The sequence below is a fragment of the Manis pentadactyla genome, chromosome 7 (assembly GCF_030020395.1).
Source record: "Manis pentadactyla isolate mManPen7 chromosome 7, mManPen7.hap1, whole genome shotgun sequence".
Taxonomy (NCBI): domain Eukaryota; kingdom Metazoa; phylum Chordata; class Mammalia; order Pholidota; family Manidae; genus Manis; species Manis pentadactyla.
This window is the reverse complement of record NC_080025.1, coordinates 20,290,906-20,306,870: the sequence shown is the minus strand read 5'-3', so window position 1 is coordinate 20,306,870 and position 15,965 is coordinate 20,290,906. Positions and strand designations below refer to the sequence as shown.

Sequence of the window (15,965 nt, the reverse complement as noted above, 5' to 3'; positions counted from 1 at the left end):
TGTATTAAATTTAGGTCAATACTATATATTTATGCAGCTTTTTAAACAAACATAGCTCCAAACCCATTAAGATGTTTATTAGGTAAAACAGTCATCTAAACATTCAGGAAGTTAAAACACTCAGCTTTAAATTATTTAATGATACTCCCTTTTAATACATCTTGAAAGTCTGAATTTGGACAGTATTTGCATGAATGTTGATACTTGCATAAAATAGATCATTTCAAACAGTTATTTTCATCCTTCAAAGGTAGGTTTAAGTTACTTTCATTAACTGTCTACCCTTTTCTATTACACAGTGTGCACCATGTGTGTATAATATCAGCGTTATTTGATACGAGGCATCAAATTACCTAACACTAATTGTATTATTGCTCCCGATTAATTAGTCTTAGGCATGTTTAATTTTGTGGTTAACTGGCAAGACCCTCAGACTCCTGGGAGGAACAGCTAATTACACCATGATATTACACAATAGTTAACAATCAAATAAGAGCAAAAGATATAAATGAAGATACACCACTCTTCACATTTTTAAACCACATGTATGTGTAATGTAATACAAGAAACCTCATATCATGGCTAAGTACTAGAATGCACTATATTCAGAAAATTTAGAGGCTATACCAAATTTTCTTAGTAACTGTATCTAGTTATACCATACACATATGGTCAAATTATGAGGCATATTTAACAGATAAAGGGAAGTTACTGTATAGGTAAGAGACTGAACTTAACATTCCTATTTATCATGTAATTTGTTTCAAAATTAGTACAATGGAATTATTCGGCTTCTTCTGTAATGGCTTTTGTATTTTTAACTAAGCAATTTGATTTTCTAATTAGGATATCGATTAAGTGATTAAGACAAGCTAAGGACTGTTTATCCTTATTTATACTGGAAGGTAACCTGAATAAAAACGTGTAATGTGGCCTAGCAGACAGAGACAAAAAGAACAGGAAAAGCAGGCATTAGACCACATTGCCTTGTCCAAATCAATTTAATGTCAGAGAGGACCGGAATTCAAATTAGTTAAACTGAGCTGGAAGCCTTATTCTGTCCCATTTTATATATTAAAAAATCCTCAACAGCCTTAAGGATTCATGCCAGAACAATTAAATATTAAGTGTGGTCACTTTTCACAGTAATTACATGCTTTTCAAAGAGCATCCAGCATGGCTGAAAAACAGAACAGTACTAGAGATACAGAGTGAAAAGCAAGTTTACTGCTGTTTTTAACTGATTTCTATCTTCTTGGACATCCTTCCAGAGATATGCTAAGCAGGAATTTAAAAAAAAACCAGTCTTAAAATATGGCTGCTCTATTCAAACAGTTAGTGTTTGAATATCACATGATATTGTACATAAAAAACCCTAAAAAATCTCTAAACAATAAATGTATGTTTCATTATCTCTGCTACACTCTGTATAGAATCATGGCCAAACTATACTTGCTGTTTTTACTTGACAGGGATAGTCCTAACAGAGAAAGAAAATGGCATTCCGTCCTAAAATTAAATATAAAATGGAACAATATCAAATATTGTAGGACTAGAAGAAATTTATCCCAAGTCACAACATTAATACTAAAAAGTTGTTAAGACACATATTTAGAAAACCTTTTTAATTCCCTCTAACTTGAAAACAATGCTTACCAAAGACATCTTCTTTTCTTGGAACAAAGAATATGTGATGGCCACAGACTGTGAAAGTGAGCAGAGTTCATTTTTTGCCACCAAACTTTTCTTCTGTTCTTGAGGTTTTGTACTTGAAAAGAAGTTTGTCTACAAAATATTAAATGCAGCATAAGTGATCAATAGTAATATCAATATAATGATAGATATCAATATGATCATTAGGCATTATGGAAAAAGAACACAAATAAAACCTCTAAGTAACAGTCAAAAGTTCTCTTTTTATGAGGAGCACAAAAAAGCAGCTTTATTTTGTTTTGTTTCTACATACTGATTTTAAAAAGTACAGTAAGGCTAAAGGGAAGAAGTTTTTAATAAAATATTTATAATAACAAACATAGCTGTAGAACAAGAAATTTCTCATCTTCCCTTAGCCAATAAGAGGGAATAAAAAATAAACTATAATGTAGACCATTCTGCCTCTAAATGAGTCCCCTATCTCCTCTAAGTGAATACTGGACAAATGAATAAACAATTAGTATTCAAATTTTGGTACTATAGCCAAAAATTCTGCTACTATATCATATATCATAACTATATGTATATATATATATAATTTTAAAAGATACATACAAACTATTGCTGTAAACTTGAACGATCGTGTAAAATCTTAAATATGGGTTCCTTAAGAACATTTAAAAGAAGAAAGGGAGGAAAGGATTGAAAAATAAGATTAACAAAGAAATACCGGAATTTTTTTAAAGCCTGCTAGAAAGGTAAAGGCCAAGTGATAGTTATGATAAAATTATATGATGTACAATTCACAGAGATGCATGTTCCCTCCAAAGTGCCAACTTTACCTTCCAAAACATAAGAGCAATACTAAATTAAAAGAATTAAATCTAACTGAACTTGGCTTATTATAAGCACACTAGTGCATTCCTACCCTGAACAAAAAGTGAGCTTATAGATTAAGTCAGACACCAGGGATAACCGCAGGCTGGCACAAAGACAAGCCAGATAACACCACAAAGACTTAAGGCCTTCAGATGGTTTCTAGCCCCCCTAGATTTTCAAGGAAGAACGTTTTTTATTAAATGTAAATGAAGTGTTTCCCTCTGAGGCCTTAACACTGTCAATTTTGGCCTTAAATTTCTAGTAATGCCAAAAATGAAAATCCATCGGCAGATTCCTCAGAATTACTGAGCAGTCGTCCCTGGAGGCTACGACAGGACACCCCTATTCCAAGGTCTTAGAAATGTGACCACTGTGAGTTATTCTGACAAGTCCATAAAGATTTTAGGATAGATACATGGGACAAAATCATGTTATCATCTGTAAGTGTGTGACTAAACATTCAGGGACACCCAAAACTCTGAGCAACGTAATATGAGAGTAATAATGTCAAGAAGGTCAGGCCAGAATGTGATTCTAATAAGCAAAAACCTAATCAAATCATGCTCTGTGTAGATAAAAGACTAAGTGAACAGAGTGTCATCAATTATGGAAATACACAGGGCAGATAGGAGGCGAAAAGCAGGCAAAGCCTATGTAAGCATTGTTCAGATGGGAAGACATCCTAGTAACTAGGTTTGAATATTAGAGCTGCCTGGGCGAACGGTGTATGAGAATGCTGCCCCCAGCCTTTGTGGCTGGCAGACTGCTGAAAACTACCAGAATTTGCCTTTTTACATTCCAGGCTTGCCAACACTCAAATAAGCTGGCTCCGCATACATCTTCTTCTACAGGAGAGAACACACTGGTTGGGTCAAGTGAACCTTTCCAGTCGTATTTCTCACTATAAATTAATGAATTTGCATTCCAATATATACACTTATATTTATATAGACACACATATATACATAAAGCCAAGTTCACAGAGAAGGATCATGCAAATCTACTTCCCCAAAACACAACAATTCTGAGACAAAACAACAGAATTTTAAGATTTACAAGGACGTGGACTGAGCCCCTCGCCTAGACCATGGCAAATGCCAAGTGAGAGTAAACAGCTAAGTATCCCCAGAAAATATGCAATACCCAGCTATTCTGAAGCTTTAAAATAGAAACAGAAATAACACCTGGCTCTGTTTTATTTAGGTGTATAACGTGCTCAGAACACCAAATTCCCTTCCCTAGAGTTATGTGATTATAATTATCTTCGTCTTAATGTGAGAGTACAGCTCTGACAGTCTTCCATTGGCGAAGTGAAATGCCAGAAAGGTGTGAAAAAAACACTTCATTACCTTGGCTCAGATAACTCGAATTCTAAAATCTGACATCATACATGTGACATAGAAGAAGACAAACAGAAACATTTATATCAAGGAACTACACTCTTCTTTAACTTTTTAAGTTATTTGTTAGAGGTTACATTATGACCACAAAATGCTGTTTTAAGCTACCTCTATGTGTATTTAAAAAAAAATAGTTGTCCGTCTCTTTTTAAGTAGCTGCCAACTATGAGTTCATCTATGGTGGGGGCTGGGTATTTTAAAAACATTGTATATTCCATGTAAATTTATTTTTAATTTTTAACTTTTTTTCCTAAATGGCCATCTCAATGGATTTAAGACCTACATCCTCATATTTATAACCTTTGATTTGTATTATGACAGTATTAAGTTTTACTTCAAATTTTAAGTAGATACATTAAAAGCTTAATGAAAGTGGTGAACGACAAAATTGGCTTCATAAAGATGAAAGTTCATTAATTTATTTCTTTAATAAATGGTGTCAATTTACAGAACAGTTCAGGCATAATTCCCAAACACAGAAATTAGCAGTAATTTTATCTATCCAGAAGGTTCAAAAGTATTTTGAACTATGTCCTTTAAAGCATTTAAGTTTTGCTCTACTTCAATTTCCTCTCCTGAAGAGGGGTTGGAAGGGATAATTCTGTTGTTATTAAATAATACCACTAATTCATGAAACAAGATCCTACAGTCAAGTGTCCAAAGAGAGGAAACTTAGTCAATTACCACTGGTAAGTATGGCATTATCAAATTGTTAAGAAATATAATTTCATTTTCAAGATATCCAATATGAAATATGAGGAATTCTCACATGATATCTTGTGTAATGGTATGAAAAGAAAATTTAAAGTTGCTCAAGATATTCTGTATCAAAAGAGGGAAATGTTACATACAAAAAGCAGAAGTTTTCTACTCATAGTTAGAGAATGACTTCTAAATTGGGACCCAAATGTGACTGTCCAAAGCTTGCAGAAGGTTCTTAGAACTGAAAGCAATCCCTTAGAAGTAAAAACAATCCCTTAATACTGCCTGGCATATTTTCAACTCTTCCAGCTTTTTATATGTTCCCATATCTTTTGTCTTTCTAGTTCATCTGTTGTTTCCCTGATATCGGGAAGGAAAGTATCATATCCACTGTGCAGGTGAGGAAATGGAGACCCAAATAAGTAGAAGAACACTGAGCAGCTTCACCAGGTAGACTGCGGCAGAAGAAAACTGATTCCCTGACTCGGAGTCTGGCAGCCTTGCCAGGCCTCGCACTGCATCACCTCTTGTGCTGGGCACACACACAGTGGCATCTGCACGTAGAATTTAAAGAAAGCAACACAGTGATCCTTGTGGACATGGTCACTTTCAGGGGAGCAAGAAGTAATAAAAGGATATGAAGAAAATCCTACTGAGGCTGAAGAGAAAAATAAGAAATCTACTTAATATCAAATGACAGCATGCCTGGAAGGGGAAGGGAATTAGACAATACAACAAATGATAAGGAAAGCAAAGTGGCTGGGCTCCTTACCAACTGATGCCATGACTGTAGCTTTCATTTCTATCAACACTGGAAAGTAAAATGACGTTATCAACCTAAAATACTGTCCTTATTCAAATTTAAAGACAAAGCCTCCCAACAAAATAGAGAGACATGAGCAGCTTGGACAACTACTTCAGCATTTAATCTTAAAAATTAGGCAACTAATTTTTATAACTGATTTACTGTAGAACAATCTGAACTCACTGTCTAAATACCTAGAGTGGAAATGAGAATAAGGAGAGAAAACATTGCTTTTGACACCGTCAAAAAATATTTACTCTCTCTGAGCTGCAAACCATAGTATTTTACCTGAAGATTATTTATTTGACAGAAATGCTTGATGACTTCCAACAGAGGAGCCAGCATAGTTGCTTTGCCTTCAGAAACACCATCGATCTTTTTCACATTTTCAACTGTAGTAGGTCTGTCATTTAAAGAAAATAAAGCCAAGAAACTGCTGAAACATTAGCACACGAGACACACAGTCAATGTTTAGCTTCGTACCGACACTCAATAACAGACTTTTTTTTTTCAACAACCAAAAGCAACATGTAATACAAGTGACTGTGTTTTGTACTGTCTTCCTTTGCTGTCCACCATTTAAAGATTTGCTGTTATAGCAATTTATGAATAAAAACGCCACCACCCAAGAGCACAGTACTAACTGGTAAACATGCCATTATCATAAAGGAACAGGCTAGTGTTCTATTCCATTACTGATCTTATCATTATTATTATTTTTATAGATATGAAAAGAAAAACTATGAGGCTCTGAGGACAACTAAAAGGCTGGAAAACTCAGAAGACAAACTGATTATTTACAAAGTGATTACCTGTAACAGTAAGCCTGCTAATTACGTTAGTATTTTAACACAGTATTTCTTATTATGTCCAATATCCAAGAGACCATCTGATGTCTTCTTTCTCAAACCTGCCAACCTAATGATTACTCCCCTTTTCTTTAAATATCTTCACTGAGTATTAAAGTGTGGTCTGTGAATACTTATCTTTAATGAAATAATCATTGCCAGATATAAGCGCGATGTAACATTATTAGAAACTTCTACACTAAATAACATCTCTTAGATGGACTTGAGTGACAGAAACAGTTTTTTAAAAGGAAGCATAATAAAAGATGAATAGAATTACCAAGCAACTATTCTTTGGAAATAATTTCTTCTAAATATTTGAACTAAATTTTCTTCTAAATATTTACTGACCACCTAGTATTTACTAGTCATTGTGTTAGGTGCTTTGGAATACATAAAAAGATGGGGAACGTAATCCCTTTATTCAGAGTTTAAAATCTAGAAGATAGAACACATGTATACCAATAACAAAAAAATAAAGCATTGTGTAATAAGTGTCACAGAAGCATTTTTCAAATTTATATTTAAAAGTCCTTTATGAATTGCAGAGAGAGGAAGTACTCCACTGATAAGAACACAGAAGACTTCATGGAGAAAATTAAAGTAAAGCCAGATCTCTAAGGATTTCCTAACAGAAGTTTGGGGGAATCAAGGAAACTAACAAGGCAGAAGCAAGACTGCAAATAAGTAAATGGAAGCTGAAAAGGTGTCTTCAATAAATGGTAAGCAATCTAGATAAGAGAGACCATTCAAAATTCTATGACTTAGATGCAAGTCAAGGTTTACATACATAAATGGAGGGCCCTATGCTGTAAGCTAATAAGTTAAGACAGTAGGAAACTAGTTAAGCAGAAGTACAACATAATAAAAAAGATTAATTGGTATACTCATATATCAGATGAAACAGAGAGAGAGACAGACAGAGGAAAGGGTAACCAGTTAAGAGGCTTTTGCACAACCCAAGGGCAATGGCTTGAACTACTGTGGTGTCACTAAAAAGAGGGAGGAAGGCATAGACAGACACACAGAAACACTTAAATCAAAGACTAAAAACTAAAATGAGAGGAATATGGGGAATGTATGTTGAATGAAAATAAACATGAGAAGTTTTAAACATGCGTAATTGAGAACATGACGGTATGACTGACAGAAATAAGGAATTCAGAAAGGAGAGTTGTGGTATTTGTATGAAATGCATGTTTGCAGGATTGGTGGATAATGAGTTAGATTTCACATATACCGGATCTGACTGCTCAAAACAACTGGTTTTCATTTATGTAGACAGTGGGACTGAAGCTCACTGGTAGCTGCACAGATTTGGGTCGCCTCACAGACGTGACTGCAGGGCCACAGTCATATTACCACCTAATGATGTATCTTACAAATCCATTATGTTAGAAGAAAATAAGTTAGAACAAAGGCAAACAGTTTACCTCATTTTGGCCATATCCACCAGTATCTTATTGGTTGCCAGAATAGGTGGAGGAACATCCATTTTATGGGCGTGTTTCTGCCTCGCTTCTACCAATTTGCTATATAACAGAGTCTGAACAAAGAACAAAGAAACAACTCAACACTTTTTAAAAATGTACTTAGAAAAAGCCAGTCCTTTATTTTTAGGGCTTTTGATATTACATTTTCCCTTAGGATAAAAAATAAACTGAGCCCTACCTCAGACTCTCAGATAAAGAACAATTTTAAAATACAGGGAACAGAATTTTAAGCATGTATAGAATCATCACTGTCCTCTCACAAACTAAACGCCTTTTTATAAAACCATACCTGAGTCTCTTGCTCTTGAGTGGAAATAACAGGTTCTGAGGACTGGTAAGATTTTCCTGGTGACTGTACCATCATGCTAAAATATTGAAAAAGACAATAAGTAATAAAAGCTTTTCCTTCTCCGTGTTCACTTATTATTTCACCCCCAAAATGAGAGTATCTTTCCAAGTTAATACAAACATTTACTCTTCACAATACCAGTAAGGCAGCTATTACTCATATGACAGCCTCAATTTTAAATACTTTGGATCAAATACATTCACTATAGCAGTAAAATTAAAATCGCAATTTGAGTTCATCAGAAAACTGGTATACTTAGGAAGGGCATTTGCCCATCCTTCCTCCTGAACCAAGTGCTTTGAAAGAAAATACTCATGCTGAAAATAACATTTTCTAGCCAAAGAATCTCTGATTCTTTGCTGTGATATCACTAATTTTTGGTTGGTAAGGAATATTAGCATGGGACTAATCAAATTATTCATAATTTTCTTCAAAATCAAACAAATAAAAGTAAGCCAAAAGGAGGAATTTTACTTTTGACTCCTCAGAGGTGGAGATCAATGGATACTGTATCCATGAAACAAGAAAAGATTGCTATATGTTATTGAAGAAAGAGATGAAAAAATCACTTCCAGAAATTAAAAATTTGGTAACAAAAATAAAATCTCACTAGATGGGATGAAATGTAGAGTCAAGGAACTCTACAAGACAGTGAACAAACAAAAAGAGACTGAAAAGAGGAGAAGAGAAAAATTAGTAGTAAGAACACTAAAAACCAAGTAAAGAAAATGAAAAAGACACTTATTAACATCAAGTAAAATTAAGGTAGTGGTGGCCATAGTAACAATTTGGCTTAGTAATATACCATATTTGTGTAGATATAATAATGTACAAACAAATTATTAATACGATTATAACTAGAAAGATAATTGCTTGGAGCAGGGGGATTGAGGGAGGGGAAACAAAGCTAAGGGACATGGGAAAGAAGCCCTAATCTACCATTACAGGATGTCAACAGCAAATTTCTAAAACCGTTAAGTCAAAAAATAGTAATTGAAGTATGTCACTTACAAAGATGGAAGCAACTACCAGAGATCAGCTGGAAGGTCTGAGGACAGCTGCTTCCGCAGAACAGAACAAAGTGGGTCCGGGAAGGGTGTGAGCTGCTGTGCCTTGTTAAGTACCAACTGACTCTTCAAACCATGCGCATATATTATTTTAGAGAAAACTCAAACTTTCAAATAGTAATTATGGATATGTAAGCATCTTGCTCACTTCTACACAAAGCCCACATATTAAAAACAATTTCTGAACCACTCCACAGGGATCTCAAATTCAGCATATCTATCTCTAAACTCATTTAACCTCATCCACTAAACACTGAACCCCTCAAACCTGTCCTCCTCTTATGTTGCCCAGGGAGGGAATGACAATACTTTCACTCACAATCCAAGACAAAAACCCAAGCATTATGCTCTAGTCCACCAATTTCCCTTAAACCACCTATCTTTTCATCAGTCACCGAGTCCTAACAATTCTGTCTCCTAGATACCTTACAATTCTGTTTCTTTCCATGCCCACTGCCACTTTCCTCGTCTGAGCTGCCATCCCCCCTTGCAAATGCTACTGCAATAGCCTCCTTATTTGTGTCTCTACAACTTGAATCCTCCCGCAACCCATTCCCTCCGCAATGAGGGTCATCAACCAAGGGACAGCCCACATGGGGTGCAGGGGCCAAATCAATCTGTTCTGTTTAAGGTCTGTAAGCTAAGAAGAGTATTTTATATTTTTATACGGTTAAAAAAAAAAAAAGAATATTTTGTGATGTGTGAAAATTATATGAAATACAGATTTTAACATCCACAAATAAAATGTAATTGGATCACAGCCACACTCATTTGTTTATGTCTCGTCTACAGCTGCTTTGAGGCTACAATTGTAAAGTTGGATAGTTGACACAGACCACATGGCCTTCAAAGCTTAAAATATTTACTCTCTCATCCTTTACAGAAAATGTTTGCCAACCCGTTCTCAATCATAAATTTGATGTTCTGCTTGAAACCCTTCCTTAGCTCCCAACTGCCTTTATGATCAAGTCAAGTACTTGAAAGGAACTGGATATTCTATTTAATTAACCATTTTAAATTTTTACCACTTGAGTGATTCCCTCTGCCAGGAATGGTTAGCACGCTGTTGGTCCCTCAACCAATGCCATACCCTGTGTTGCTTGCAGGTTTTAGTGTGTGGGCCATTTCTCTGTTCAGAACACCTCCCCTCACTTCACCTAACAACTATTTAAGCCTCAGATGTCACTTGCAAAGTGTGATTTTATGTTCCTTTACCTGCACATATTCCACTAGAGTATAAATACTGAGGGGGCCAATAACTATATCTCTATTATTCAATCGCAATTCCTAGAATAGTGCCAGGCACAAAAAGATGCATAGTGCAGACACAGTAATCTTTAAATGAGGAAATGCTGCAGCATATTGGATATGTTGTTCTATCCACCCCTTAAATCTTTTGTTTACATAAAACATTTATCATATACTATAAATCAAAACAAAAATTAATTGTTTGGGATAGGAGCTGGAATTATGGTAAATGATTCTGACAGATGCAAAGTAGTATTCATCTAAGCGAGCAACCACAGAAAATGAGTAACAGTATTAGAGCACCTTAATTCACTTTCACCTGATATATACGTAAACATAGGCCATCTAATCTGTGCGCAGGTCCTGGCAAGTTTTTCAAATTCCCTATATTCAGACCTTCTGCAATTCTGTACATCCTCCACACTAACATTAAGTCAGGAAGTCAAATATTAATTAAGCTTTAAAGTACAGTAAGTCCATTACCTCTATTCTCTATCAACTCTCATATTTACCATTGTATGTTACCATAAAATCTTTTTAATGGAGTGTTAATTATATAAATACAATTAGTGTTCAGAAGCTGAAGGTTGATAAGTACAGATTTGAAAGCTAGTTGTGCCATTAGCTGTATGTTCTTGAACTTCAAATTCACTTAACTCTTAGTATCTTCAACTTAAAATGGGGATAAATAATAATAGCTAGTTCATAGGCTGTTATAAGAATTAACTGAGATATTACATATAAAATACTTAGCACTGAGCACAGGGCCTGGCACACAATAAGTGTTAGTTACTAAATTAATATTAATACTATCATTTTATAGGTCTGCTTTAATAATTATAATACTGGAGGCTTATGCTTTAACTTTAACTTCCTTCTACCAATGAAATAGTCCAACACCTGATAGATCTTTGTCTTTAGGAGAGAAAAAAATGCTGATAAAGTCAATATAGTAAATTAAAATTCTGAATTCTGTACCTTTTTATAGGAATGTTACTCCGGGAAGAAATTTTATCAAATGCTGTGTAAGAATACATCTTCTCCAAGTTGGACTGCTTTAAAATACATAAAGGTCCATAAGTTATAAAACTTTTAAATATGAAGAAAATATAAAATCTCACAATGACAACTCTCCCTGGCTAACCAAGTCATCAAATAAACCACCTGAAAATAAGCTCTTGAATTATCAACTTAGGTTCTAAAGGCAGTTTATGCAATATAATGCCCCATTTCTCCCAAAGCTATAGAGAACATATGATCAAAAGAATTCTTTGATCAAGTGACCCATTAATCAGCAAAACGAAAGTTACAGAAAGCAATTCAATTTCACTCCATATGCTTTATTAAAATAGAAAATGTTTACCAGAAAATTTAATTCAGCACATTTGTCTACTTCCCCAGTGTTCTAATTAGCTGAAGTTTGCCTGTGGGTAAGTATTTAACCTATAAGTTATAAGATCCAAAAGCAAAACAAGAAAGTGTGTGTGTGTGTGTGTGTAACTTTAATAAGAACATTAGGAATCAGGCTTATTTTTCTATCAATTCTAAGAATCCCAACATGTTAAAAAGAAACAAAACTCCAAGCCAAATTAGTCATAAAATAATAAGATACTTCTCAAACATTAACTGTTCTATTCACCCCAGAAATCATATACTGCCTAATTCGTTTTGTTCATATCACTTCTTTTACCAAATGTTATGTTTTGTTATATCTGCCACTTTCCTCTTCAATAGGAGAAGAATTAAAACACCAATAAAGAATGAAATAAGTTAAGAACCACTGCCTGAATGACAACAAACCTCCTTCTCCACAGTGACTCCAGCTGGTCCTTGGTTAGAGGAATGCCGCTCTGTACCTGAAGATGCAGGTTTAGAACTGGAATATAATAAAATTCAATCGTCTCAAACGTTAACATGTAATTATTTAATCCATCATCATACCTCCACTTTTAGAAAGACAAGTGAGATTACATTATTCCCTTAGAACTGATGACTTTTTAAACTGACTTCCCCCCCCCAGAAAAAGCTTTAAAGTTAAGTTCTTTTAAGTTTAAAAATCCTTTAATGTTTTTTAAATTTAAGAGAAAAACTGATAATCTAATGCACACTATAGTTATTATAGCAACAATACTGTATTATAAGCTTCGAAGTTGCAAAAAGACTAGATCTTAATTGTTAACACGAAAGAGAAGTGATAATTATGTGATGTGATAAGTGTTAGCTAATACTACTATAGTAATCATAGTGCAATATATAATTTGCAATTACATTATGCACTTTAAGCTTACATGTTTTATTTCAGTTATATCTCAATTTTAAAAAAAAAGAAAAAATAAATGATTGGTAACATGTAAAGGTTACTGACTAAAAAGTAGGTGACAAGTGTATTTCCTTCCCACTTTCCACACATAAAAATGAAATATGGTATATGGTTTCTTCAACATTGATTTCAATGCTGCTTCTTAAATAAATAGGAAAAAACAGCTTTCTAAATATTATACTCAATTACTTCCTATCAACCAAGAAAGTATTCTGTGATACAGAGCCACACACTGACTAAAAAAAGATATGCAAAAACAGTATCTTATTTTACCTGTGCAGTGCCTGTAAATTGGGACAACTGAATCATTTAAACAGCAAAACCCAGAAGTTTAGAAAAAAAAAAAACTGTAAATAAACCTTGGTAGGAGAAACTTTCTTGGACACAATTCTTCATTAGCTTGAAGGATAAGTGTCTGAGGAGATTCTGTCCTGGCTTTTTCAAGCCAATCTCTACCCTATTGAACACAAAAAGATTCTTTTAATGCACAGTAAGAAAAGTTAAATCAAACAGGTATACTTCTACATTGTTTACCTTTTTTGTAAGAGTGTAAATCTTTATATATTTATTCTGCCCAGGAACATCTATCAAGTACCCCTCAGTTACGAGCTGCCGGGAAAAAGCCTTCCACCAACTCTCTGTTTGATCCTTGCCAGTACCAAAGAAACTGTGAGTGCGGTATTGATCAAGACGCTGGGAATTCTGAAATTAGGAATAACATCAACAGCTAAGAGTTTTTATTCAATTAAACAAGATAAGTACAACACAAAACTGTGTACTGATTCTTTGGACTTGATACCAAAATTTAGCTTTAAACACCTACAGACAGATATTTTATGCCCATTCTGCTTGCTCTGAATACTTAAGTCACAAATAAATATATAATCCAAATAGTGCTTCTTTTGTGTTTTAAATAATGGCAGGAAATTTCACATATAATCCCATGTATTTCCCAATGCATAGGTCTGGATATGTCTGTAACAGTTAATCATTTTTATTTGGACCTTTTATTAGCATCCTCACACTGATGTCTGAAAACTGTGGTCAGAATCCACAGCACAAGACTTAGTAGCCTGAGCGCTAAAGGCAGTAAGACCCAATAGCTAGTACCAGTGAGTGCAGTGCAAGAACTCAGAGTTCCCACAGCAGGGCTGTTTTTCCTGTGCTTCTGTTCATGATGCACTGAAACACTTAACCATTTCTCATTCTGCAGCTTCACTGCATTATACCAGGAAAAGCAGGTCCGTGCTGAATGACTGCTGCTTTTGGGATTCTGATTCACAGCTATCCTGGTCTAGAAATGTTGTGGAAGCTCGTCTGTCATATGCAATTTTCATGTCCTCTCATGGAGATGATTCTCCCCACCTTCACTCTCTATAAATACTGTCTCATTCATTTTGCCCTCTTACTACCTCGTTTTTCATCCTACACATTTAAATACTATTTTGACATGTAGAAAGCAGTAAGTGAACACAGGGCTTTATGGAAAATGGCTCCTATGTAGCGTATTTGTGGTGAATACAGTAGATTGTAATTCAGGGGTCATTCTAACCATCAGCCATAGTAATTTCCACTGCAGCATCTGGGAAGTTACAAACATTTCTCAAGCTCTCTTTCAGCTAGAGTTCTGGATATGATTTAAGTTCCATGAATAGGAGGAATTGTTATATTTTACATCTATAGGCAGGAAATGAGGCAGGACTACTACTCCTCTGCTAATTTTACAGGTATGCATGATTGTGGAGGTTTGTTTTTATGAGAAAGTGTCAGTGAAGAACGCAGCATGCAATTACTAGCTTCCTAAGTATCAACAGGGGTCCATTTTTGGGATTCAGATTATAGCAAGTGCAAAGTGGTTACCGGAGCAAGCAGAGGCAGAACCTTCTTGATCGATACATCCCCCTCTGGTGCAGTTTGGGATCTGGTGCTATAGTGGCAGCATCCCAAATCAGCAGATAGCTTCCCTGTCACAGAAGAGGCAGCAGCTTTCCTGGTGGACTATTCTGCAGTATAATCTTATCACAATACTATAAGCTATTTAATACCCCATAATAACTACCTTTCTGCTTGAAGTACTTAAGAGTGACTACGCGCTTCCTAATACAAATACTGCATTTTAGGTTACATCCCTATTTCAAAAACATTTGTCCCTTGAATATGTCAAGGGGTTATCACTATGAAATGCAGTGTCAAATTTTAGAAACTAGCACAGCTTGTCATTCAATATTTTTACATTGCATCTGTATTCCAATGAAGGGTTAACAATCAATGCATATAGAAAATCTAGGGATCAAAAATCAAAAGAATTTACAGGATGAGTTCCAGTAGACATAACTCAGGCTCTAGAAGGCTATTATGAATATATTGGCTTCACTCAACTGAAGAGAATGTAAGGCTACAAGTTTATCATTTTGGAATGCTAAAAATGTGAATACAAGCAAAATAGCCTGAATACCCCTGACCCCTCACACAAAGGAAATCAAGGCTAAAATTAGATTAAGTTATGATAAATTCCCATCAGAGACACATCAGTGCCTAGACACTGAGCTTAAAACATAGGCTTCTAATAGGGTTAGTTAGCAGTGTCTGTAAGATGTGTTCTGTTCCTCGAAAAAAATAAAATTAGAAATAGAGTTCTTATTAGAACAGCAAGTAATGAGCTTTAGTATGATTATATTTGCAAAAGTTTTATTAGAACAAGATTTAGAGAAATAGAAACACCCACGTACAGACGGCACCTTTTCCATTGTTAATAATGCCTACCTATGCTAATTGATTTGGGGTTGATTTGACTACAATGTTGAAAATCAAACTTCACAGAATTCACAGTTGGACACTGGAGCTCTCTGATCTACATATTCAGTTTTGGACCATGTTGCTAACGGATAATTAGAGGCTCAGAGATGTTAAGTGGTAGCCTAAGGTCCTGGAGCTAGGACTAGAACACTGTCCCAGGGCACTAGTTCTAATCTTTTACTATGATACCACGTGCGCGCACACACAGACACTAACATATACATATACACATACATACACACGTACATACACACTGACTGAACTTAGTGCGGCAAGACCACCGTGGCTCCAGTCCCGGCTCTGGTGCTTGCCAGCTTTCTCACTTCAGGCAAGGTTATTTCTCTCTGCTTCTATTTCTTCAGCTGCTATAAGAGCACAGCAACTGTTTCCATCTCTGGGGGATGT

General features: G+C 35.1%; 1 protein-coding gene across 3 annotated transcripts in view; it reads right to left on the bottom strand.

Annotated features, from left to right (window-relative positions):
* Nucleotides 1-15,965, bottom strand: part of WRN (WRN RecQ like helicase) — a 140,459-nt gene that overhangs the window by 17,558 nt on the left and 106,936 nt on the right. For 2 of the 3 annotated variants that reach the window (XM_036894217.2, XM_057505167.1), the window contains 8 exons: nucleotides 13,299-13,466; nucleotides 13,124-13,221; nucleotides 12,245-12,320; nucleotides 11,423-11,499; nucleotides 8,070-8,145; nucleotides 7,721-7,833; nucleotides 5,728-5,842; nucleotides 1,657-1,785 (listed from right to left, as the gene is read on the bottom strand). In XM_036894217.2, coding sequence (XP_036750112.2) covers nucleotides 1,657-1,785; nucleotides 5,728-5,842; nucleotides 7,721-7,833; nucleotides 8,070-8,145; nucleotides 11,423-11,499; nucleotides 12,245-12,320; nucleotides 13,124-13,221; nucleotides 13,299-13,466 — 852 coding nt within the window. The remainder of the gene's footprint in view (nucleotides 1-1,656; nucleotides 1,786-5,727; nucleotides 5,843-7,720; nucleotides 7,834-8,069; nucleotides 8,146-11,422; nucleotides 11,500-12,244; nucleotides 12,321-13,123; nucleotides 13,222-13,298; nucleotides 13,467-15,965) is intronic. The other variant, XM_036894219.2, reaches the window with a different exon arrangement.